Consider the following 23336-nt stretch of genomic DNA (forward strand, 5'->3'; position numbering starts at 1 on the left):
TTGTATTTCATGCACTCTCAAGTAGACCTTATCAAATCACGTACACTATACAACATGAATATGTACAAAAAATAAGTGTTTGGGGCAAGCTCTATCGGGGTAGATCCATAACGGGTGTAGCATTAACATATCGAGTCAGTGTTCATTCGTAAAACACGATACTAACACCGTATCTTTATGCACTATGCTTTTAGTTCTTATTTTCTGTGAAAAATCTTTCAGCCTATAGCTTATATCTTTCAACCCTAAACCCTAAAACTTATATCTTTCTTATGTATGTTGTTTTGTAACTTTTTGAACATTTTTTGTGTAATGTGTTCGACGTAAGTTTTATAGCATTATAACACGCTTCTTTATGTTATACTAAATACTTTTTTGTTGTTGGAGTATTGTTGAAAAAAAGGCTAGAGCAAAACGAGTAAACGGGTGAAAGACACGAAGCTCGCAAAAATTGTGAATAGGTTTCATATATTGAAACACGATGAGTTAGCAGATCAGATTTGGAATAATTTCAAACGACACGACTCGTTGCCAGGTCTACCATCAAAGTATCTCAACCGGTCATGTTTGCCAACTTTCACGGTTGCCCGTCTTAGTTCAAAGAGAAAAACACAAGCAAACAAGCCATTCTGTTTATATCTGTGTAAATAGGGTATCCAAAGAGTTCTTGCTTAGTGCACATTAACAAATAAAAAAGGTAAATCACGAGAAGATAAATTTGCTTAGAAATACTGGGTTTTACTGCACATGCCTTTTATGCTTTTTCAGCGAATTTACATGAATTTGATCTTGGATGAAATTGAAAGAATCGATCCATTTACGATGTGTTTACTAATCAGGAATTGGAATTAGAAATTGAATTTCAAGTATAGAGGATTACTGTATTTACTTCACATCAAGGAATTAAAAAGAAAATAGGACCCACCCAAAATTAGAAATTGAATTTCTAATTTTAGAATAATTCAATTCTTGAGTGGAATGTGATATTCTAATTCCTGTATATCTAACCCATTAAGAATTCATCTTTTTTACCCATTATATCCTCACACAATTTTTAAAATTCCAAAATTTTCATCTACTTTAACCCAACAATGAGGGCATTTTAATAATTAGCACCACTCCAATCCCAATTCCATATGGTTTAGTAAACAACTTCAATAGGAATCCGAAATCTAACTCCCCTCAATCAATATGGTTTAGTAAACAACTTTGGTAGAAATCCAAAATCTAATTCTCCTCAATCCAACTCCTCAATTCAATTCCTCCTAATCTAAAGAAGGAACATAGACAATAGCAATAAATTATTTTTTTTATCTTTTTCATTTGTAATTCCTTCATTGAGGTTTCGCTTTACATCTAAAGTGGCATCAGTCTTCTGTACTTGAAGAACCACACAAATGCAGAAAATATGCAAAAGCCAGTTACACCCGTAATTACAAGTACCCACTTAAATGCACCAGCGTTATCAAACAAAGGTATTTCGAAGTTCATCCCAAAGATTCCTGCCACGACCCCAAATATAGCAACAACAAAAGTTGCAGTTGTGAGTAGTAGCTCAAATTGGATCAGCTGATTTCGGACATTATCCTGCGAGCAAAAACTTTCTAGCGTTAAATTTTTGTTCCCTTCATACCGACAAATTTCAAAGAAACGAAACTGAAAGTAACATCTAACATTATTGTAATCTTTAGCTATAGAATTAGCATTAGCCAACGAATTACGCATGGTATTATAGAGGTTTCTAATGATAAGTCCTCGACAAAATTCAAATTGTATTGGAAAGTCTGCAATAAAACAATGAGGTCCATCAGTGAGCATTCAATGCTAATAACTTAGTAAGTCTAGTGTACTTATTCAATAAAAGGATCATGAAGAGGCTTTTGACTAATAGTACACTTACCTAGCGTCTTTATTTGTTCAATATAATTGTTAAACAGCTTTTGGATATTTGAACAGTGTTTTAGGCAATATTTGAGACTAAAAGTAATAAACTATCTGTTGACCGAAAAAAGAAAGTAATAAACTGTCTCTTTTCTTCTTTATTCAGTTTTTAGACAAATGTTTTAGGCAATATTTGAGAGACATTTATTGAGAAAAAAATAAATTAAACGAGGCGCATACCAGCTGAATGTTTATGAAATCTTCTGTGTCATCAATGTACTCTTTCAACTGAAACACGGACAGAAAAAACATAAGCTTGTATTCTTCTACTCAAGTTAATATGACACTGGAATGATTAGATAGTCATTGATGCATATACTAATGTCAAAGTTCAATAAAACAAGTGCTATGCATACCGATGTCAGCTTATTCAGTGTGCTGTCAATGACAACAAAGTATGCTTCCAACAGCATCTCAAGCTCTTCTATACTCTCTGTAGCACTCTCTGAACTTCTCATGCTTTCATGTCGACTCCTTGCAATGCTCAGGGTTTTCTCAAGCTTTCGGCCATCGGGAGGTGAAGCTACAGGAGAAACAGGAGCAGAAAGAGATGTACCATCAGTAGATCTGTAACCCAACACAGATTGATCACCATAAAACGATGACTCCATACGACTTTTCTTGTCGGTGAGATACATCTCAGCCATATCTCCATCATCATCCATGAGCTGCTCTATTTCATCTCGAACCTAAATAGATGCAGCTCAAAGGTTGGAAGACAGTTTTGGTCATCATTTGGAGGCTTAAGCAGGATGAAATAATAAATGAGATGATTATGCAATACCTTCTGAACTCTCCGAGTCAAGGCAAGGAGTCTACTTTTCAATCGACGTGCACGCTCCAAGTTCAGTGTACTGATCTTTGACGTGAGCTCATCTAGTAATGGATATGCTTCAATTTCTAGTTCAGCTGCCTATAAACAAGCCATTATTAAATGAGTTACAAACTAGGAGAATGTTTAACCAACAAGAAAATGTTCAGACTACCGATGGTGACTTCAAATTTGTAAAGAGAATTTGTGGCCTTATTGGAAATATAACAAATCATGATATTGTTTTTTTTTTTTTCGGTTTGAGAAACGAGGTTTTAAGAACTGATTAACCACACAAGCAAACAAAACAGAGGACAAAATGTCTGCTGAATACCAAAGGTAGAAACTAACAAACAAACATGAGGAATCTGTTAACAACATATCCCTCCCCCTATACAATAATTGGGTGTTCCTTAGACTCTAAAAAGATCTAAACCTGACCAAAATATATTTATATCCCACAAAACCTCCACACTCTGCCCCAAAAGAAAATAACTCTGAATAAATGGATTATTATCATGACGACCATAAAGCATGCAAGGAGTCAATGAAAAAGATTCTTCAAATCATCTGTATTTCCACTGTCTAAGGCCTCGTCCTTTTCAGTGGTAAACACCACACCACAGATACACCTATGTTCAGTGCTTGATGAAAATGAAAGGCACACCAGTTGCTCTAAATAGCAAGGCACTACGTGCTTAGCTCCAATCATCATGACAAAATTTAATCACATAAATGGCTGAGGCACCAAGGCAAGTATCATCATCACTCAGCGTTAGGCACTGACCTCAAAACTATATAAATTTCTACATCATGGACTGTCTTTAAATTTGATACCAGCTGAATACTACAAATTTATAGATTTTCTCTAATCTAAGAAAACTTCATCTCTTCAGTAACTAGTGAAAGAATATTATCATAACATTGTTTGACATCATATCATAACATCAGAGGACAAAGGCATAAACACAAAAAAAAAAAACAAAACAAAAAAAACAATTTCGCATAATAATGACAATCTTTGGTATCATAATAGCATCTTGACAAAAGGGTACACAGACTTTGATCTATCAGTGTAAAATAAAAGGCAAGTATGATTCAGCATTCACTAAAACAGACACAAGTTTAAATTTTAGATGGATCACCACCAGATTTCAGGGACCAAACATAATATATAGTTTGCAAAAGAGTTTTATAACCATATATAGCTACTTATAAACATCTGGTACTTGAGCTAAACAAAATATGGCACAGATATTGTTTCTGATACACTCCACTTCCTTGCATTACATTACAAGTCTTCATAAACTATTATAGTGCAGAATTCAATCAATATTTAAAAGGCAAAGTTATGTGAGTATTTTTAGAAATATGTGCTCAAGGAAATACGACGAGAGATAGAGAACCCAAATTCTTGTGCTCTTTTACACACCTGAGAATCAAGAAATTTACAGGCAGCCTCCAGAGCAACTTCTAAGGCCCTAAACTCAAAGGGCAAATAATCAGGAGATGTGCTTCCAAACACACTATCAAAATTTCTATTTCCCCTCCTCCGACTCAATTCAGAACCATCGGATTGCCAAACATCACCTACCCCATTTGTTGTCAATCTTCTCTGAAGCTCCACCACATATTGCAATACATAGCTATCAAGTGAATTCAAAAGAAGAACCTCATCAGCTGTAATAATACATCGAATCTGCTCTAGGTTTACAACGATAGCCTTCTCTCTTCCAAGGATGGTTGAAGGGTAAACAAATAGAGGATCAAGCAGGCGTAGATCACGGGCAGGTAGATCACAACGGCGCATCATGGTGAACTTGTCAACCTCAATGATCTGAGAATTCCCAGACGTATCAACGCGAATCCAAGACCGAAGGCCCTGGCCCCGCTTCTTCAGCCCCAGAACATCCACACTTTGAAAGGGTTGCCTTCCAAAGGCTGCTGGTCGATAAGATGACTCCCGAAGGCTAATAGCTGATGCAGGTTTTGGGACTTTTGGCGGAAGCAGGCTCTCTTTGAGGTCATCCATTACCTATGAGCTCTCAGTGCTGCAACATTTAAAATAAGATAAAATAAAATAATTTTCTAATACTACACTTACAAATTGAAGTAGATACATGAACTAAAATTTATCCGCTGTCTTTATGTATAAAGTTACCAAAATCATTGATTGCAGGCTTTCGTGTTTGCACAAGTACTTCATTTTATGGTTCATGTGTGCTAGATATGATTAATTGCCCATCTTAGATTACAATAAGGAGACCCAATTCATCAAGAATTCCAAGAAAATAAATTATGTAATAAGGATATGATTTCCACAAAGAATGGAACACCATACATAAACATATATAGCAGAGAAAAAACTTATGCAAACGTGGGAACAAAACCAACTTTATGAACTTCAATCCACAGTTCCACCAAAAGAAAATGGAAGGCACCAAGATTCAAACCCCAAATTCAAAAGCTACAAGTTTGGTGGCTGAATGTCCAAAATCCCAGTTTCCAGACCATAAACACATACCCAGATATATGTACAAGCATGTGAATTGATATATGGAGCAAGAGAAGAAGAGTCACAATCACCTGCAATGAGAAAGAAAACCTGGGTTGCTGCCAGGAGCTGGTGTTCTTGATGATACTCAGCTCAAAATGAAATTGAAAAATTGATTGGTTTGAATAAGAACCCTAGATTCAGAAATCGGTGAGTGGGAGATGAAAACCCAGAAAGGAGAGATGTTTGGCATGCCCAACTGAGCTGTGAATTGAAATTCGCGGTGGGCATATCAGGCGGTTTGCTTACTGGTTTTTCGGAAGAGGAACCAGAGAAGAAGAAGGAATCATTTTCATATGTCCTGGAAACAAAATCCTCAAGTTTCAAAAAGGTATATAATTAAATTAAATTAAATAATGATTTTACTGACAGGAAAAAATTAAAAACAATTTAATTAATAATTATGAATTTGAACACCAGCACAATGCGTGAGTTTTGTCTGCTTTTGTTTCGACCCGTTTTAAATGGATCCTGCATTCCCTCCTACTTCTTCGACAACTTAACGGGTCAACCGGACCTTAACCCGAACCTTAACGGATCCAAATCAACCCAACTCGACTGGATTGTTTTCTTCTTCTTGTCTTTCTTTTCTTTTTTTTTTTCATCTCTTAATAAAACCTAAAAGATAAAAGGATAATAACAAAAGTGGCCCCAAAAGCTCTTTAATCGACTCATTTCGAAATTTAATATTTCTAGAAAGAACAATGCTTTTTTATTTACTTAGACAAAAGGTAGTTTAAAAGACTATAGATTAATTTAATGTACAAATAAGGAGACTCGAATTTACAAATAAGGAGACTCGAATTTAAGTGCAAAAGGATGAGCTAACAATCTTGACTAAAAAATCTAATCCACGTCGACAAGCACAATGCTTCCTTAGATGTAAAAGGTCAATCCAATTAAAGTGGCGTATTGACTTCAAAATAGGATCTTGGTCAATATATATAAATAAATAAATAAAGGGATAGATTATCAAACTGTAATTAGTTTCTATTCAACTTAGATATAAAACCTATGATGATTGTTATTTCAAAAATTGATACTTTGTCACAAATTTAACACTAGAAAAAAAAAAACAGCATAAAACTAAGAGTCCGAACTAAATTCCTTTTTTCAGTGAAAATTAACCAAATTAGTTAAGAGGTTATTTTGAACCCAAAAAAAACAAAAAAAGTTAAAGAGGTTATCGTTCAAAAGTTAAGACAGCCCTTGAAAAGAACTATACCTAAGTGTTGGGCGCCTTTTCTCTTTTTCGAGTTTTTGCCTCTTTCTTTGTCATTTCCCTTTTGTCAAAAGCCGAGCCCACAACAACAGAGGCCGACACTCAAGTCATAGATTTTGAGGATCCCAAACAAAACCTAGGCGCCCATCAACCAAAAACCCAACTTTTTTCCTCTTACGAACTTGAAATAATCCAATATCCTAGTTCAAAACCGAATATGAACAAGTTTCCAACCCCTTTTTTTTTTTTATAATCTGTTTTATGCTTCACTTAAAAGGTTGGTTTTGATTTTGAGTATTATTGTGTATTGATAAGACCATTCACTATTTCTTGAAGCTCGATCTCTCCTCCGAATGAACTATGTAGTCGGGGGAAAACCATGAACCAGAATAGAAGAGCTTGCCCCACCCATGAGTAAATGCTTCGTAGTAATCTTATTAGACCGTACATCTTTCTTTTAACTAGAGGTATCAAATGGAATGTACCGGCTCAAGTACATCCCAATTAAATAAGGCCCGACACAGCGTGGTTTGTATCTTTGAATGAGCCAGAATAAGGTAATTCAACCCAATGGGCCGTGCCAGTCTGAAGTCCAATGAGCCGGCCCATTTAAAGTTCACATCTATTTATTTTATCTACCCGGACTTGGATTGATGATCGCATGCCAACGAATGTTTTAACTTGTTAATTTCAAGTTGTTTCGACTTCATACTTCTTAGGAAATCTATTCCAACGAGGCTTAGAAATTTTTGTTGGTATTAGAACACGATCGCATGGTATAATTAGTCCATATGCTACGATATAGGTGGACGATATAGTTGATAATTACTCTAATACTCTTTGAGAACCACATCTCTTTCAAACTCTTGAACTTGGCTAAAGATTCGATCAAAAAATCAACTTGGCTAAAGACTCGATCAAAAAACAGAACCTTGGCTAAAGACATGCACTGTGTTGGACTGTTGAGAGATGATGATTAACATTAACTCCTCACAGCTTAGATGAGTACACGCAATTTGTTTGGGCTGATTTTAGGTCAATGCTTCACGGCAAAGCTTGCAGGTATTAACATCAATCTACACAAGTCGAGCACATAGAATTTTTTAATATAAAACAATAAAATTAAAATTAAAAGGGACAATTTGCAATAGTGAAAAGAGAAATCTTGAGAACTCTTCATTTGTAAATGGTGAGGGCATTGCCTGCTTGAGCTATGTACAAAAAGGACAATTTGATCCTCAGTTCCATTATATACAAAGAACAACCATTTAGGTTGCAAAGGGATTTGGATTAAACCCATCTATTGATTAATTACATTTCTTCTTCAAATATAAGGATTAATGTGAGATGTGTAGTCCCTGATTCCAGCTCCTTCCCATCCCATCCATTCCTCCCACATGTCCCAATCCGGATCGTTCATTCCTCTCATCGGCTCATCAACTTCTTCATCGTACGTCTCATACATCGGAGATGGAGTAGATTCTCCTCTCAAATCGCTCATAACAATCTGCATAGACAAGAGTATATGATCAGATAATTGTTACAGTATCTTATAGAACACAATGTTTCTATTGGGACCCTACCATTTGATAAAACATCATAATCAGAAAGCTTATCCAGGAACCTAATTACCTAACACACCACACAGACTTTTTTGCAATGTCTCAAAAGATGCCCAATTCCATCAACATCATAGAGACTTTAACCCCCCCAATTCATAAAGATGCTAACAATTATTCTTGGAATTTTAAGTTAGATCACAATACAGTTTCAAGTTTTAATCAGACACTAATCAGATTCTAAACCGGAAACTTTATCCAAAGACTTAGAATAGAAAAAGTGCATCCACAATTTAGTAGTGCAGGATTCTATTCTGGTGACAGTTAATTATGCTTACATTTTAAATGGTATTGCATTAAAACTCATATTCACAACAGGCTTTGACTCTCATCCTATCTGTTCTATGGGGTTAAGAGAGCATCTTTGCCCATGACTGGTTATATGCTTCAATCATCATCCTCAAGATAAGGAACAAAAGAGACCAACAAAATCGTAAACAATTAATTCTCTGATAGCCCAAAAGATAGCATCTAAAAACTTTATTGGAACACCATCTTGCACAGAAATTACAAGTGAACATGACATGCATACTTCCAAGATAAAATAGCAGGCTTGATTGATAATCGAAAATACCAAAGGGAAGACAAATACATACATCATAAGCTTCATTTATCTGGTGAAACTGAACTCCACAATTGTTTCCTCTGCATACGTCTGGATGATACTGCAATTGACAAAGTCCAATCAGTCAACAAAGCCCCCAACAATGATTTAAACTCACAAAATTTTATTATAAATTTAAATAAAACCCTTAAATTGACAATTATCAACTGAACTAATCCCCTAATAAATACCCAAAACGCGTGATTAGTAGAAAATAGCTAATAAATAAATAAAACCCAGCAAGAAATAAAAAACTGTAACAGAAGAAAAGGATCCCAACAGGAAAAAAGTACTTGGTAACATACATTATTCAAAACCAAATACAAAGGGAAAATTTTGTAAATTGGAAAACGAAAAAAAAAAATCCAGAATAAAATAAATAAAAACGGAGATTAAATAAGATGTAAACAAACCTTCAAGGCAAGTTGTCTGAAAGCCTTCCTGACCTCAGATTCAGAGGCACCAGGTTGGATCTTCAAAGTCCGGTAAGGATCCATGACAGAAGAATAAACACAAGACACCATAACCCTATTCACCGTCTTCTTCTTCCTCGGCTTGTCCTTAAACAGATTCCAAGAAGACCCATTACCCCCAATAACACCAGCAGCCACAGCAGCCATTGCAAAACCCAGAAATCAAACTCAAAAACCCAACAAACCTCTGGCTTTAAAAAGAAGAACCCAAGTTATATATATATGAAGAAAAACAACAACGCTGTTTTGAATGGATCAATGGGCACGGCAAAGTGGTTTTAACGGGTTTTGAAAGACTCAATGATTGAAAATTTGTTGAATATAATAATTAAGAGAGAGAGAGGGAGATTCATAGAATGGACTTTTTAAATAGGAAAGAACCTATATTTATAGAGGGAAGTTTGCTTGTGAGGTGGAGAGGTGTGAGCTTGGGAGGTCCTTATCCATTGGGTCCGTTTCCATGGTGACGTGTATTGTCTTATTTTGTGGATTAGGGTAAAAGGGAAAGAGGAGAGAGGAGAGAGGAGAGAGGAGAGAGAGAGAGAGAGATTGCAATTCTTATCTGGTTTGCTCTCACTTGGTCCTAGTCATATTTGGAGACTTCTGTTGTGGAATTTAGGGTTTATATTGGAGGATATTCTCTCTACCGTTTTTTGAGTTTTTCTTCTTTGGCTACCCCTTTTTTATTTTTTTTCGCATTTTTTTTCTCACATATCTAATTGACTAATTCAACTTTTTCCCTCATAGATTTTTTATTTCGTTCGTTAGGCTGAGTCATTGACCTTTTTTTTAAAATTAAATTATTATTATTTTCTTACATCCTAATCTTATTTTCGATTATGATAATGGTTGCTCCTCAAAATTAGGTCATTATCTACTCTCCAATTCCAACACAAAGAACAGGTCGTTATCAAATTTTCTTTGTCTATTGTATTTTCCAACTTTTTTTGGACTACTAAAACATATATATATAAGGACGACTTGTTAAAGTTCGTTGGTAAAGAGACTCTTTCTATTGTTTTAAGGAGTAGATTTATGTTAAAGTCTATTCATCTTCGTTCTCTGTGGTCGTTTTAATTAGACTATGTTGTTTCTTATTTAGTTAGAATTTTGGTTACTTAGCCGTTTATTTAGTTTTATTGTAATTTATATTTATTTCATAAAAAACATATCTTTGTACTTCTTTATGAATATCTCTATATTAAAGAAGAATATATATATATATATATATATATATATATATATATATATTCTCTTATTCGAATGTTCGCACGTTATTATCGTGCGGATCCTATTATAAACAGGCAAGAAAGCAGAGAGAGATAGTACAAAATACACAACGTCCGCACGATAATAACGTACGGATGTCCGCATAAGAAATATATATATATATATAATATCTAAAAATTCCCTTGTTTGACACACATTACCAATGGCCATTAAATTTAGTTTTAGAAATCCAACTTCTCAATTTATTATTGATGGATGCCCTTTAGTTTTATAATTCTTAAGCTGAGCTCATTGGCCAGCTTTTTCTGATTTGATTTTTATAATTCTTAGGCTGAAGTCATTGACCTACTTTTTGTTCTTCTTGCATCCCCTTAATCTTGTTTTTTAACCATAATAATGGGGTGCATGTGCATCTCTAATCTCTCACAATCAAGTCATCATCAACTTTGCAACAACTCATCAAATACCGATATTTTTATTTTATAAAAAATAATTTATTATATTATATTCTCGATTATTTATGAGTTTAATTCAAAAACCGAGGTTTTAGCAACAATTCAATGAATGATAAAAATCTAAATCCTACCAAACTCATGAAGGAAAATTTAATTTCACTAAAATACAAAATATGCGATAGAACATTGCATTCAATTACAATTTTTCAATGCATTTTGGGTGAAATTTCTTTTTTGAAGTTGCCCACCTATTGAATTCAATATGTAGAGTTGGTTCATGAACTTATAGGATTGATATATACCAACCTTTTGATTTCATTACTTTTTTTTATATCACCTTCACGTCGACTCAGCAATTTCGCATTACTAAGTTGGTACGACATCTCTATCCGCCACATCTTAAGTTTGTAAAAAATATACAAATTTGTCATTAAAACCAAAAACTGAAATTTAAAACGTATTTTTATTTTCCAAATGTCTAAAAGACTAAACTAAACTAAACTGGGTGGCGTGACTGAATAATTGTCTCTGCATTTTGTCCTTGCTGGTAAAAAACTGATACCCATGGGGGAGAACGAGGAGAAATTATAGAATGGTACAGTATCACCACGTCAGATAGTGATACTCCCACTCAAAATCTGCCACCTGTCTCTTTTTAAAGAAAACTACAGTATTTTATACAACTGGACTTTCACATCCAATTTTACCCTTCACAATAAAATTAATAAAAGAAAAACCACAAAGAAGAAGATTGCACCACTCCCACCCGACTGAAATTACCAGTCCTGCTCGCCGTCCCCTCTCTCTGAGTTTCTAATCCTCCATCTCTCTCTACTGTACCAGCAACTACTTTATCTTACATTTGTTGTTTATTTCCACATCGAAATTTTGCCCATTTATTCATCTCCCTCAAAATAAAAAGAATAAAAAAAATTAAAAAACTAGAATATTGTACACCAACCACTGCACTCAGCTTTGCCTCCCCTGGCCATCGCCCCCGCTCTCTCAGTTTCTCTCTCTCATCTAGAAGAATGAGATCTGCATATTCCAATTGATCCCAAGTCAGCTTTTGGCCAGGTCATATTCAATTGAAAAGTCTAAAGCTTTCTCATATGTTATCGAGAGAGGATGGAGAGATGGAGGGAAGAAGAGAGAGAGAGAGAGTGAAAGAGAAGGGTGCGGCAGCAGAGGGAGATAGTTTGGGTAACTCGTTCTTTTTTTATTTTTTTTTAAAATTTTATTTGAAAGGGTAAAAGTATAATTTCATATCCAGCTGTAATTAGTTTTTAACTTTTAAAAATAAAATAGACATGTGGCAGATTTTGAATGGGAGTATCACCAGCTGACGTGGTGATACCGTACTATTCTATAATTTCTCGAGAAGGAGAATTGAGAAAGAGGCAGGGGCATGGATATAAAGTTACGTGGCAGGAGGACACGTGGTAACATTTAAGTGGCGATTATAAAGGCGTGCTGCGTGGCTCGTAAAATAAGGAAAAAACAGATTTTGGTTTTTCAATTTCCTGAAAAAAAGCGGTAACACGAAACATACTGGGGGTTGGGTAATGCAGAGTTTTTATTATTTTATTTATACAAATGGGGGGCTCCCTTTTTAAAATGAGTGGATAATAAGATGTTTGAAGACTGACACGTGGCTCCCATGAAGCATGCCACGAGTTAAATAAATCTTTGTGCCCTTCAATTTAGGGATGCTGGAAAGGTCCACACCGTACACATAGTAAATTAATTATTTTATTCCATACTTTGCACGAGTAACATGTTTTTATATTTATTTATTATTTTTATTATTTTAGGAATTATTGTAATAAAATTAGTTTCAACGCGGTTTGAATAATAAACAAGCACCGTGCATGTGCTTGGATTTAAGATTTATTTATTTATTTATGGGTGAAGAAACGAAATTTTATTGAAAAAACATCAAACAAAAGATAGAACTGTTTTATTATCCCAGTTAATTACGGTATGCCCAAGAACGAATCTACACTTATTATACACATATATACGTATTTTCACATTTAATACTCGTGTGTTTTTTACACGAGTATTAAATGGATTAGGAGAATCTGCCCACAATCTGCCCAGCCACGTTTTGGGCTCAAATCTCCTCCAAATCAGGCCCAAGATAGCTTGTTTTAAAGATAAAAACATTTTGAACAAATCTCCAGAAGGCCACGAACCCATCTAAGGACATCTTGGGCTCCAAAAATGCAATAAAAACCCAAAACGTCGCTATTCCAGCACCGTGCACTGCTCATTTATTTTATTTCCAGAAAATAACCACTTGGTAGAAAAATCTGAAATTTTGATACAATCAAGCTACGTGACTCACGAACATCCTCCAATTGGAATTACTCCAAAATTCGTCCATTTGATTATGTTTTTCTCCAGAGGAAGTCGAAAGTCCTATATTGGAAATATAATTCAAAGTATCAAAATTCTTCCAAAATATTAACCAAAATATACTAAGAATGGAGTTAAATATATAATATAAATTATACCCATCAGCACTGTTTTATTATCCCGATTAATTACGGTATGCCCAAGGACGGATCTACACTTATTATACACATATGTACGTATTTTTACATTTAATACTTGTGTTTTTTTACAAATTGTTTGAATAATACAAATAAAATTTACGTATTATATCCCTATTTTTAAAATTATATTAAATATTATATAGTGGCTGAACTTTTCAGTTGTATCTTGCCAAAATTTTACCACATCAAACATGTACGTATTTTAATCGTACTTTTCCCATTCTATATTTTACCGTATAAAAGACATATTATACAAATACTTTAGAGGATTCAATACACGTATTATACATACGTACTATAAAACACATATCTAACATAAAACATTAGAGGATTCAACACTTCAATTTATTATTTTAACGAGAAATGCGTAGGGCTATTTTGGGGCCGAATAATTAAATATACCAATTTTTTTTATCAATAATATACCTTTTCTTTATCAAAGAGAAACTTCATTAAATAATCATCGACAATACAATGAAGACATCAACATAGTTATGTATAGTTATGTATTGTATACTTCTGAGACAACTATTGTAGCTTACTAATATTGTAATGTATTGTTCGTTAGACATGCATCCAATTCAAAACTTTCAATGTATGTGTTCACACTTGGCACAAACAATATGAAGAGAAAAGGAAAAAAAATCTTGATATTTTTTTTCTTGGTCAGTTTACCATCTGAAGCAAGTGTTCAGTCTTAAAAATTTGCAGGCAAAGCTCTTCAAAATCTGGAGGGAACCCAAAAGACAAACTCCCAGACACATGTACAGAACTCGTAAGCTACAACGGTACTTGACAGAACACCGTGAACACGTACTGTCCTGAGAATTCTTTCCTAATCCAAACAAATTTATGATTTTTCTGAGATCACCAAAAGCCCTAACTTGCAGAAAATGCAGTCATTCGATAGTCATGAGAAAATCTATTTAGCTTTTGCTGAGCTTTTATCCTTCTCAGATGATGGATTAGACGAGAGAGGCTTGTCCCCGACAGAAGCAGCTGAAGTAACTGGTTTCTTAAGCTGAACCAAGATCATTGTCATGTTGTCACAGCCCTCTCCACCAGATGATGGTGCCAAGCACCTTTCAAACACTCTCTCACAAATCACTGAGAGTTTACTTTCCTACATTATCATACGAATATTTTATGTTACTCACAGTATATATTTGCATATATAAGGGAAGTCTCGTCAACTTACATGTTTTAATTGTTCCCGAACGTAGTCCACAAGTTGTTGGCTCGACATGCAGTCCCTAGAGAGCGTGCATCAGTGTCAACAAAGTAGGAACATATTAATTTCACTTGTATTTCAGAAATAGAAAATACAGCATTAGAAAAATCATACGACAGAGACACAAGTTCAACAATGTTGTCAGCCTTTTGACCTCCCAAACATGTGCTTTCTAAGAACCTAACAAGGAGTCAATGACATGAAGTAACAACTGGAAGAACAATACTTTGAGGAGCATGTTGAGATCTTGAAACCAATCAGGTAAAGAAGGTGGAGAAAAAGCAAACACAGATAACAAGTAAATTGTTGACAACATAGACAAACAAGAATATGAGAGCATTCGGGAATTGCCTTAGGTAAACAGTAAACCAAATGGCACTAAAAGAAAGTACTCACCTCACCTTACTACCACCCATTCTCTCTCACACATATTTTCTCTCGCATAAGCATTGGATGGATAATAAACAATATTATTAACTTCTTTTTTTTTCCCATGAGAACAAATTTTTGAAACTAAGTTACGGGGGAATCTTGACAGAGAACCACGTACGAATTTACGAGTGCATTCTTCAATAATATTTAGTTTTGGGCTTACTATCACATGATATAATCGAGTAACAGGTTCAACGGAGACAAGTTCAAATCAGCAGACCTTCACATCAAAGATTCTTCCCTTGAAGGAAAACTTTTAAATCCAGATACAGAACACAGGAGATTCAACTTTGATTACTTTCCTCCAACATTTTGGAAAATAAGAAGCTAACAAGGTTATTTGTACATTTATAACCATAACTATATTGTCGGAGAGCTTGCAACACTTGTATATATACTAGTTAAAGCCAAGTGTCATCAGACCGTCAACTATATATAACTTCACTCTTACATTAACCAGTAATTGTTATATTCCATGCATTTACAGGCTTCTAAAGAGATGGTAATTGGTTCTTCCACAGGATGTATTTCTAGCTAACTGTTTAAGTAACAGCCATCTTAAGTTGTGAGAAGAACCCACCACATAAAGCCCTTCCTTCCACCCTTCCAATTTTTCTAGTCTTACCCCTACAGCCTTTGGAGAACATACCAGATGGAGATAAAATATACACAGTAATTGACAGAAACCTATTTTTTCGGATAGGAAAGTATATTAAAAAGGGAAACAAACTTACCATATCCCATCACAAGCTATGATGAGAAACTCATCATCATCACAAATCTCAACCTACATCAAGGGAAATTTTAAAACTTTAAACAACATAAAATTAGTGCAACTGCAAACAAATCTGATAAATGGCATTCGTTTATGCCAGCAAAAGTCTATAAGGAAATAAAAAGTCAAAAACAGCACTTTCTTCCTTTAAAACTTCAAAAGTCTGACTAGCATCTAAATAATATAACTTCAATCCCCAGAAAAGGCTTTTCATCTTGAAAAACAAGACTTAATTTTCTTTCTTGTAAGATTGGTTGTATTGCATTTATATATGGTTAAAAAATTTCAGCCCAATTTATATCATTTAATTCCAAAATGAAATGTCTCATACACTAGTTACGTCTGGATTGGCAGTTACGATCTGCCTTTCAACGGGCAAATGTTTGTTCTGCTTGAATTCTGCATCCCCTGCAAACAACATAATTTTAAACTACAGGCAATTCAAATATAAAAGAAAAGGAGGTTCTTTCTCGGTTTCTCCTTTCACATGGTAAGGAAATATTTTTGTACCAATAGCTCTGGCCAAGTTCAAACTTCCATTGACCCTTCCAACTTGGATGAATCCACCAGCCTTCAGAATTCTTTCTTTTTCATTCTCAATGTCAGGCTTATGATCTTTAGACAGATTATATGCCTGCATTTAAAATTTCAATAAGGCATCACAATAGCAGCTCAGCAGAAAAAAAACCTGTTAAAGATTAGCATCTCAGCAAACAACACAATGGCAGAAAACCAATTGATATATTCCTAGAAACTGGCACAAAAGTTGGGGTCAGGGGCAGGTTGTCAATGCAAGATTCACCGAAATCAAAATCTCAGAAGATGAACATAACCATTCTTTTTGGCTGATATGGATGGAAAAGGAACAGTTCAATGGTAGACTGTGGGGACTATTAATGAGATAAGGCTAGATTTTGGGTCCTTTCTATGGGCTTTGGCCTCTTCTGCATTCCAATTGCCCTGATTGTGTTTGGGAGGCTTTGGTTTCTGTCGTGTGCTCTAAGGATGTTGTACACCTTCTTTTTGGGATAACTGAGAAATTTTTTTATTTTTTATTTTTTATGAAAATGAGACAATTTTTTAAATGTGAACAAAGCTAACCCAAAATGCAATCCTTACATAAAAGTCCATAGGTAAAAATTGCATTAAAACAATATAATACCTGACCCTTCCTGGATATAACACAACGAGAATCACCAGCATTGGCAACAACAAGTTGATTGTTTCGGATGACAGCAACACAAGCTGTGCTTCCAGAATTCGGTCCATTAAAATCAGAGTGAGGCCCCTGGTTTCAAGCCCAAAAGCTTTTCTTCATGAAAATCCGATTACATAGTAAAATATATCAAACAGAAAGTAAACTAATCAAATTCCTAAAACATTCATTATAACATCAAAATAGATGCAGGACTGCTATGAAACCAAGTCTGATGCAAAATTTTAGATTCTTACTTTCTGAAACAAAAGCAATAGGAAATGTAAAGAGCCATTCAATTTCTTCCACTTGCCCAATGGATCATGAGGCAAGGGGAATCCGTTGATTGAATTTATACCGATCATTTAGGCTGATTTAAGAAACAGGGTTGCAATGCCATGGTAAGCAAGGGAAATGAGTTATTTTATTTGTGTAAGGTGGCTGTGAAGGGGTTGAATCTGGGTAGGAAGTAAAAAACGAAGAAACTCATTCCTATGGCTCAAATATTTAAGTATTACATCACATGGAATATATACAAAGCAGGCAGAGAATATCTTCACTGTTTTCCTAGACTTCTTTTTGTGAGATGCATCTGGTGATATGGCTAACAAAGCAAATGGAAAACATAGTGCCATTGTTAAATGCGGCTGAAGTAACGATGGTGTAACAAGTACCTCCTCAGAAGACCACTGATCAGTATGGTCATTAAATGCACCACTCTTAGCTTCAACACTCTTGGGAGAAAAAATGAACCCTTCTATAAGACCAGAAACTTTGTCTATCTTATCTCCCAGTACGGCTAATTCTCTCCAGCCTCTTTGTCCACGCATCATCTCATCCATCCTGCATCAATTTGAAGCAAGGTAAGATTGTGAGTATCTCATTCATAATCACATCTATCTAAATTATCCCTTTGATACCCCTACTACAGATTTCTGCCGCTAATTTTGTTCCATCATAAATTGTATAACTTTGAAAACCAATTCAAAATGAAAGTCCACTGAGATGTTATAATTGGATTTGACAATACAATTTCTGTAAAGTTTCATAACATACTGTCCACGCCCTATAAAATGATAATTAAAGAAAAGGCATGAGCAGGTACAGCAGTGTGAAAATCTATTAAATGAATGGGCATTGATGCAAGTTTACTTATCTTAGGCGCATTAAGACAATGCAGCAATGATAATGGCCGGCAGTGGTAGCAGAACAATGACCTAGTTTCAAGTTCCCAAGCTGTTTATAACATATGACTTACAGGAGAAAGACACCATTCTGCAGCCTTGTTCTTGGGCAAAATTGATAACACAGATGCTGATAGATTCATATTTTGCATATATAATCTATCTCTATTTGCATAGTTTTCGTGTGAAATTGGTTAGTTTAATGTGATTGGTGAAGATTTTGTAGGAAATCATAGTTTAATGTGTTGTGTTGACTCTAATCCTCATAGTTTCAAGTTCCCAAGCTGTTTATAACATATGACTTACAGGAGAAAGACACCATTCTGCAGCCTTGTTCTTGGGCAAAATTGATAACACAGATGCATCCGCTGAAAATTGCTAAATTGAAGATTACTAACAAAAGGGATTAAGTAACCTGAGAAAAGCTTTCTGTAGAGAAGTGCTTAAATCGCCAGCTAGATATGCTTCATCCTTGAGCACCTGTAGGTGGAGATACTTGGCGCAGAAATTTGCCACTGCTTTACCTGCAAATCAATGGACCAGTGATGACAAAACCTCACCAGATAGTACCAACCTATAAAACTTAAACATTAAGCACAAACTGCTCTAACTAACCCTTCCTTTCTGCTGCGGGGCAAAAAGGTGGGAAGGAAAAGACAAACCACTAAAACCTTGGTAACTGCACAATCCAAGACATATGTAAAATAAAAATTCCAGGACTTTGAAGACTAGGCCCTATATGTCAACCTTATGTGTTAATATGGAAATTTGCGCACACATTGTTCCCTTATGTGGCATTATTTTCTTTTTGGTCATATTTTGGGCCGCACACCATGTGTAAAATCCATAAAATCTTCAATTGAAAACTATGCCACTCCCCTACCCACCCCTAGTGCTGATAAATACAACTCATCATACCAACAATCTAGCAATATACTTTGTTGGGCACGTTAAAGTAGCCTTCATATTTCGTTCAGCTATTTCCCTTTTCCTACCATAATATGGCCACAGAACTTTTTTTTTTTTTTTTTCTTCCATTAAATTAATCTTTAGCTTCCAATCACACAATGCAATACCTACTGAATAACACAGGAAAGCCAACTGATTGGTAAAAAAATTTCACTAAATTAATTTAAATAATGATAGATTTTCAATTAAGATCGAGTAGACTTTGGAGGTTTTTCTGAAACACAAAATAAATGCCGATTGCAGGTCTGCAATCATGGTGAGTACAGCTAACTGTTTTACCATGTGATAAAAGTTAAAACCAACCAAACACCAAACCAGATCTCAGGGTGAGATTTTTGAAGTGAACAGAAGCAGAAGGTATAAAGGAAAGCTTAAAATAGAAATTGCAACCATCACAAATTCTATAATAATTAGCATTGTCGACAGACCTTCTGCACCTATGTGCACAAGAGGTTTTTGAAGTGACATAAATTTGTTTTATAAAAAAAAATTGCACTATAAGATGAAAACAATTCAATTAATAAACTCTTCAATGAAATTTTTTGCATATTTTATTTTGCAAATATCCAAATTCAGCTCCATAAAACTCAAGATTATTCAGGCCTGGTTACACCATATATGAGTCCTTTCCAGAAAAACTTGGGCAGTCAAACCAACTATAAATGGAAAAAGTTTCTTAAAATGATAAGAAAGATAGCATTAAGTAGAATTCAATTATAGAGCTTGGAAACCTAACCTCCATGGCCATCATAAACAGCAAAGAAAGATGTTGAACCGTCAAAATCTGGAATAGCAGCATGCTGCAATAAAAGTCAAAAGTCAAGTAGTGTATAATAGGCAAGATAGTACATGATCTATGGCAAGATTAGTATGCTAAAATACTTTTAGTGCACTTTCTGTATTACATATTCAATATGTGTCCATTCTCAGGAAAACCAATTTAACAAGATGATAATTACCTTCATCTAGGACTTCTGTAGTGACAAACCAAATGCCATGAAGTAATAATGCTAAGTATGACAATTGCATGTGAAATGCAAAGCTCACTACGAAAATACAAAGACCAAACAACAAGAACTACTCAGCTGCACTCTCTGAGCGTCATCTAAGTGAATAAGAAGAACGACATAAAGACTTACAGCATCTTCCATGGTTGAACGCCACCCTTGCATGGAGGATGACCCATATCGAAGTTTGTCATTCTCACCATCTTCTGAGACCTTATCAGTTTTGGGAGCACTGAGATATATTCCCATTTGCAGCTGCAACCATATCATCAAACAACACAATCATTTTGAAATCCACATGCATGGGTGCGCTTGTGCACACACACACACACACACACACAAACACACACACACACACACACACACACACATTTCTTTCTTAATTTTCATCATGCCAACATATTCCATATCCCCTGCCCATTTGAGTCTAATCACACACTTGCTCACAAGGAATTGCAGCATTCAAAACTTTCTTAATTTGCCCGTAGCATTTCATATACATATAGTCTAGTTTTAGAAGGAATTCACGTACACCACATCACCAAGAACAATAAATGCACGGATGACCACATTAATTAATTAATGGATCCCTTGTTTGCTACTCAGAACTCATCAAAACTACCCAATCAATTCAATTTCCATAAAAGCCTACCACATTTGTTCCACTAATTTCAAATCTACCATATCCAAACCGCCATAACTAAACTACAACTTGACTCCAATCATGCAGCAGAAACCAAAACATGCCCTTTCGAGTCCACTTGGTAGGCAAGAAAACAGAGGAAAAAATGCCCATAAAATGGAGATTTACTCAAACATAAACACTGGAATTTCTACAACTGGAAGCATACAATTTCCTGCGTTGTCTTGGAAACCAAACGGACCAAACAATAAAAATTACTCAAGATAGTAAAATTATACAAATCAGATTCGAGGCCACAAGCACAATGACGAGGAGCTGAGTGAGAAAATGCTGGCAATAATTATTATTAATTATTTAGAAACAAGAAATTAAGAAAATTCAATGGCTCTAGGGATTGCAGTAAACTTACTAATTGGTTTGAGCGTGTCTGATCGAAGCGCGAGAGAGATCTGATTGAATTGAAGAAATGATTTTGATGAGACTAAGTGGATTTCTATATGTATATGTATATATAAGTGTATATATAGGCTTTGGTTTTCTTTTTGTGTGAAACCAGGGGCGGACACGCGCCATTCATCTGAGAGGCAACAATTGGTCTTTTTTTTTTTTTTTTTTTGGGTCTGAACCACGAGGTGGATGGGCCCCAACTATGGGTGGCACCTTTAAACCTTAATCACAATTCAGACTAATCCCGCTCACACCGGGTCGGCCCGTAAGTGGTAAAGTGCTGGCCAAAGTGGTGACTCCATACGAGAGCAGAGATTGAACCCCTGACCTCTCTTAAGGAATGAGAGTGCCGAACCACTCACACCAACCACCTTGGTTACAATTGGTCATTTCAGTTGCAAGAAAAACCAAGAAAAATTAAACTAAACAATTTGTTTCCTTTTTATTACCCACCATTTTGATTTAAATTTTAAATTTTTTTAAAAATAAATGAAACCAATCAATTACTCACAATTATAACACGTGTATTTATTCATATTATTATATATGTCCCACCATATTAGTGTAATTACACTACAATGCTGATATGTTGTGAATCTAGAATAAAATATTAATGAATAGATACACGGGTTATAATGTAAAAGTCGCATAAAAGAAAGGCTTAAGTGCTACAGTGCCCCTGAAATATTGGTCAATTTTCACTTTACCCCCTTAAAGTTAAAGTGACCCACTTTGCCCCTAGATCGATGTTTTGTGTCTCACTTTGGCATCACCGTTAAGTCTGTTAAAAATTCCGTTAAAAAAGCTGATGTGGCACGGAACCCACTATTTGGCTAAACTAAGTGCCATGTGTGAAGAAAAAACATTAAAAATTAAAAATTGTCTTTTAAAATTCTTAATTTAACTATTAAAAATAAAAATAATACTTTAAAAAAAAAATTCCCCAATTCCCCTCCCCCAACCCCATTATCCCTTCCTAGTCGCCATCACCACAACCACAATGACTGCTCCTCTCTCTTCCTCTCTCGCAGACCCAAGTTCCACCCCTGAAATTTTATGTTGAATTCGTTATCCCACCAACTTCAACCTTTGCCACATCTCTGCTTCAATCCAACATCTTCCACTTTTAGCAAGACAAAACAAAGATTCAATTAATCTTTCTGTGCATGCTAAGGCCCTAATCTATTACACCAATTTTAGAAACACGGGCTGTATAAAACTCAGACCACCCGCACCTCCAGCCACAACCCAAGCCCCACTCCCACCCTTAGCCCTTAAACCCTGCAGCCCCAACCCTCCGCACGGTCATCGACAACCCAGATGAGCCCTGGCCTCTCTTTCTGTCAAACCTCCAGCAGCTACAACCCACCATCTCCATCTCGCTGAATTCGGAAGCCATCAAATTTGGTTGTAGGCCTTCGAGTACAAAACAACAAAAACAATGAATTTTTTTTTGTCTTTCAATTGGTTGGTTTTTGAATTTGCAGAGAGAGAGGGGTGGGTTGGGTTCGGCTAGGGGTGGGAGTGGGGCCTGGGTTGCCACTGATGCTGGGGGTAGTTTAGGTTGTTGGGGAGAAGAAAATACAGAGGGGAGAGGGAGATCACAGAGAAAGGAAAGGGAGAGAGAGAGAGAGAGAGAGAGAGAGAGAGAGAGAGAGAGAGAGAGAGAGGGAGAATGAGGGAGAAGAAATCTGGGAAGGGTGGCTTGGGGATGATGGGTTTTTTATTTTTTTTATTTTTTAAAATTTCTTATATTTAAATATTCATATACACCTAATTTATTAAGAGAAGGAATATTGGTGGGGGATGGGTGAGGTCAAAGCCCTAAATCCATAATTTTTAAAAGACAATTTTTAATTTTTAATTTTTTTTTCTTCACACCTGACACTTAGTTTAGTCAAATAGTGGGTCCTATTGGTGCCACATTAGCTTTTTTAATAGAATTTTTAACAAACTTGACGGTGAGGGGTAAAGTAAGACATC

The 23336-nt window shown here is 35.3% G+C and overlaps 3 protein-coding genes across 5 annotated transcripts; all 3 read right to left on the reverse strand.

The window, feature by feature from the left end:
* Positions 1-1291: 1291 nt before the first annotated feature.
* LOC110763394 (magnesium transporter MRS2-1) lies at positions 1292-5642 on the reverse strand. 3 transcript variants are annotated; one of them, XM_021966171.2, is made up of 7 exons: positions 5339-5642; positions 4185-4803; positions 2726-2854; positions 2298-2630; positions 2122-2169; positions 1722-1784; positions 1292-1587 (listed from the first exon to the last, which is right to left on the reverse strand). In XM_021966171.2, the coding sequence occupies exons 2-7, from the start codon at positions 4782-4784 to the stop codon at positions 1357-1359; spliced, it is 1404 nt and encodes a 467-aa protein (XP_021821863.1). In that variant the 5' UTR covers positions 4785-4803; positions 5339-5642; the 3' UTR covers positions 1292-1356. The 3 variants fall into 3 exon arrangements, with proteins under 3 accessions (XP_021821863.1, XP_021821866.1, XP_021821867.1); XM_021966175.2 differs by having other exon boundaries at positions 1447-1587; positions 1675-1784; positions 5339-5641; XM_021966174.2 differs by lacking the exon at positions 1722-1784 and having other exon boundaries at positions 5339-5639.
* Positions 5643-7679: 2037 nt separating this feature from the next.
* Positions 7680-9511, reverse strand: J8 (Chaperone DnaJ-domain superfamily protein). The gene is made up of 3 exons (XM_021948505.2): positions 9165-9511; positions 8744-8812; positions 7680-8035 (listed from the first exon to the last, which is right to left on the reverse strand). The coding sequence occupies exons 1-3, from the start codon at positions 9369-9371 to the stop codon at positions 7853-7855; spliced, it is 459 nt and encodes a 152-aa protein (XP_021804197.1). The 5' UTR covers positions 9372-9511; the 3' UTR covers positions 7680-7852.
* Positions 9512-14094: 4583 nt separating this feature from the next.
* On the reverse strand, positions 14095-21469 carry LOC110763396 (putative protein phosphatase 2C 60). The gene is made up of 11 exons (XM_021966177.2): positions 21316-21469; positions 20396-20518; positions 19993-20056; positions 18703-18811; positions 17778-17946; positions 17071-17196; positions 16419-16542; positions 16240-16316; positions 15868-15920; positions 14669-14723; positions 14095-14593 (listed from the first exon to the last, which is right to left on the reverse strand). Exons 2-11 carry the CDS (start codon positions 20510-20512, stop codon positions 14393-14395), a joined length of 1095 nt encoding a protein of 364 aa, XP_021821869.1. The 5' UTR covers positions 20513-20518; positions 21316-21469; the 3' UTR covers positions 14095-14392.
* Between the last annotated feature and the right edge of the window lie 1867 nt (positions 21470-23336).

Source organism: Prunus avium, chromosome 3, assembly GCF_965620075.1.
Source record: "Prunus avium chromosome 3, drPruAviu1.hap1.1, whole genome shotgun sequence".
NCBI lineage: Eukaryota > Viridiplantae > Streptophyta > Magnoliopsida > Rosales > Rosaceae > Prunus > Prunus avium.

What these genes read in the sequence shown, in the direction of transcription:
- LOC110763394 (XM_021966171.2), bottom strand. Translation starts at nt 4,784, where the DNA reads ATGGATGACCTCAAAGAGAGCCTGCTTCCGCCAAAAGTCCCAAAACCT. An exon ending in GTAAATTTCTTGATTCTCAG is followed by an intron (nt 2,855 to 4,184) that starts GTGTGTAAAAGA and finishes GCTTGTTTATAG; the next exon opens with GCAGCTGAACTAGAAATTGA. An exon ending in ATTTCATAAACATTCAGCTG is followed by an intron (nt 1,785 to 2,121) that starts GTATGCGCCTCG and finishes GTTTTATTGCAG; the next exon opens with ACTTTCCAATACAATTTGAA.
- J8 (XM_021948505.2), bottom strand. Translation starts at nt 9,371, where the DNA reads ATGGCTGCTGTGGCTGCTGGTGTTATTGGGGGTAATGGGTCTTCTTGG. An exon ending in TCAGACAACTTGCCTTGAAG is followed by an intron (nt 8,813 to 9,164) that starts GTTTGTTTACAT and finishes TGTCAATTGCAG; the next exon opens with TATCATCCAGACGTATGCAG. An exon ending in AGATAAATGAAGCTTATGAT is followed by an intron (nt 8,036 to 8,743) that starts GTATGTATTTGT and finishes TTGTCTATGCAG; the next exon opens with ATTGTTATGAGCGATTTGAG.
- LOC110763396 (XM_021966177.2), bottom strand. Translation starts at nt 20,512, where the DNA reads ATGGGAATATATCTCAGTGCTCCCAAAACTGATAAGGTCTCAGAAGAT. An exon ending in CTACAGAAAGCTTTTCTCAG is followed by an intron (nt 17,947 to 18,702) that starts GTTACTTAATCC and finishes AAATTGATGCAG; the next exon opens with GATGGATGAGATGATGCGTG. An exon ending in TTCGGGAACAATTAAAACAT is followed by an intron (nt 14,594 to 14,668) that starts GTAAGTTGACGA and finishes ATGATAATGTAG; the next exon opens with GAAAGTAAACTCTCAGTGAT.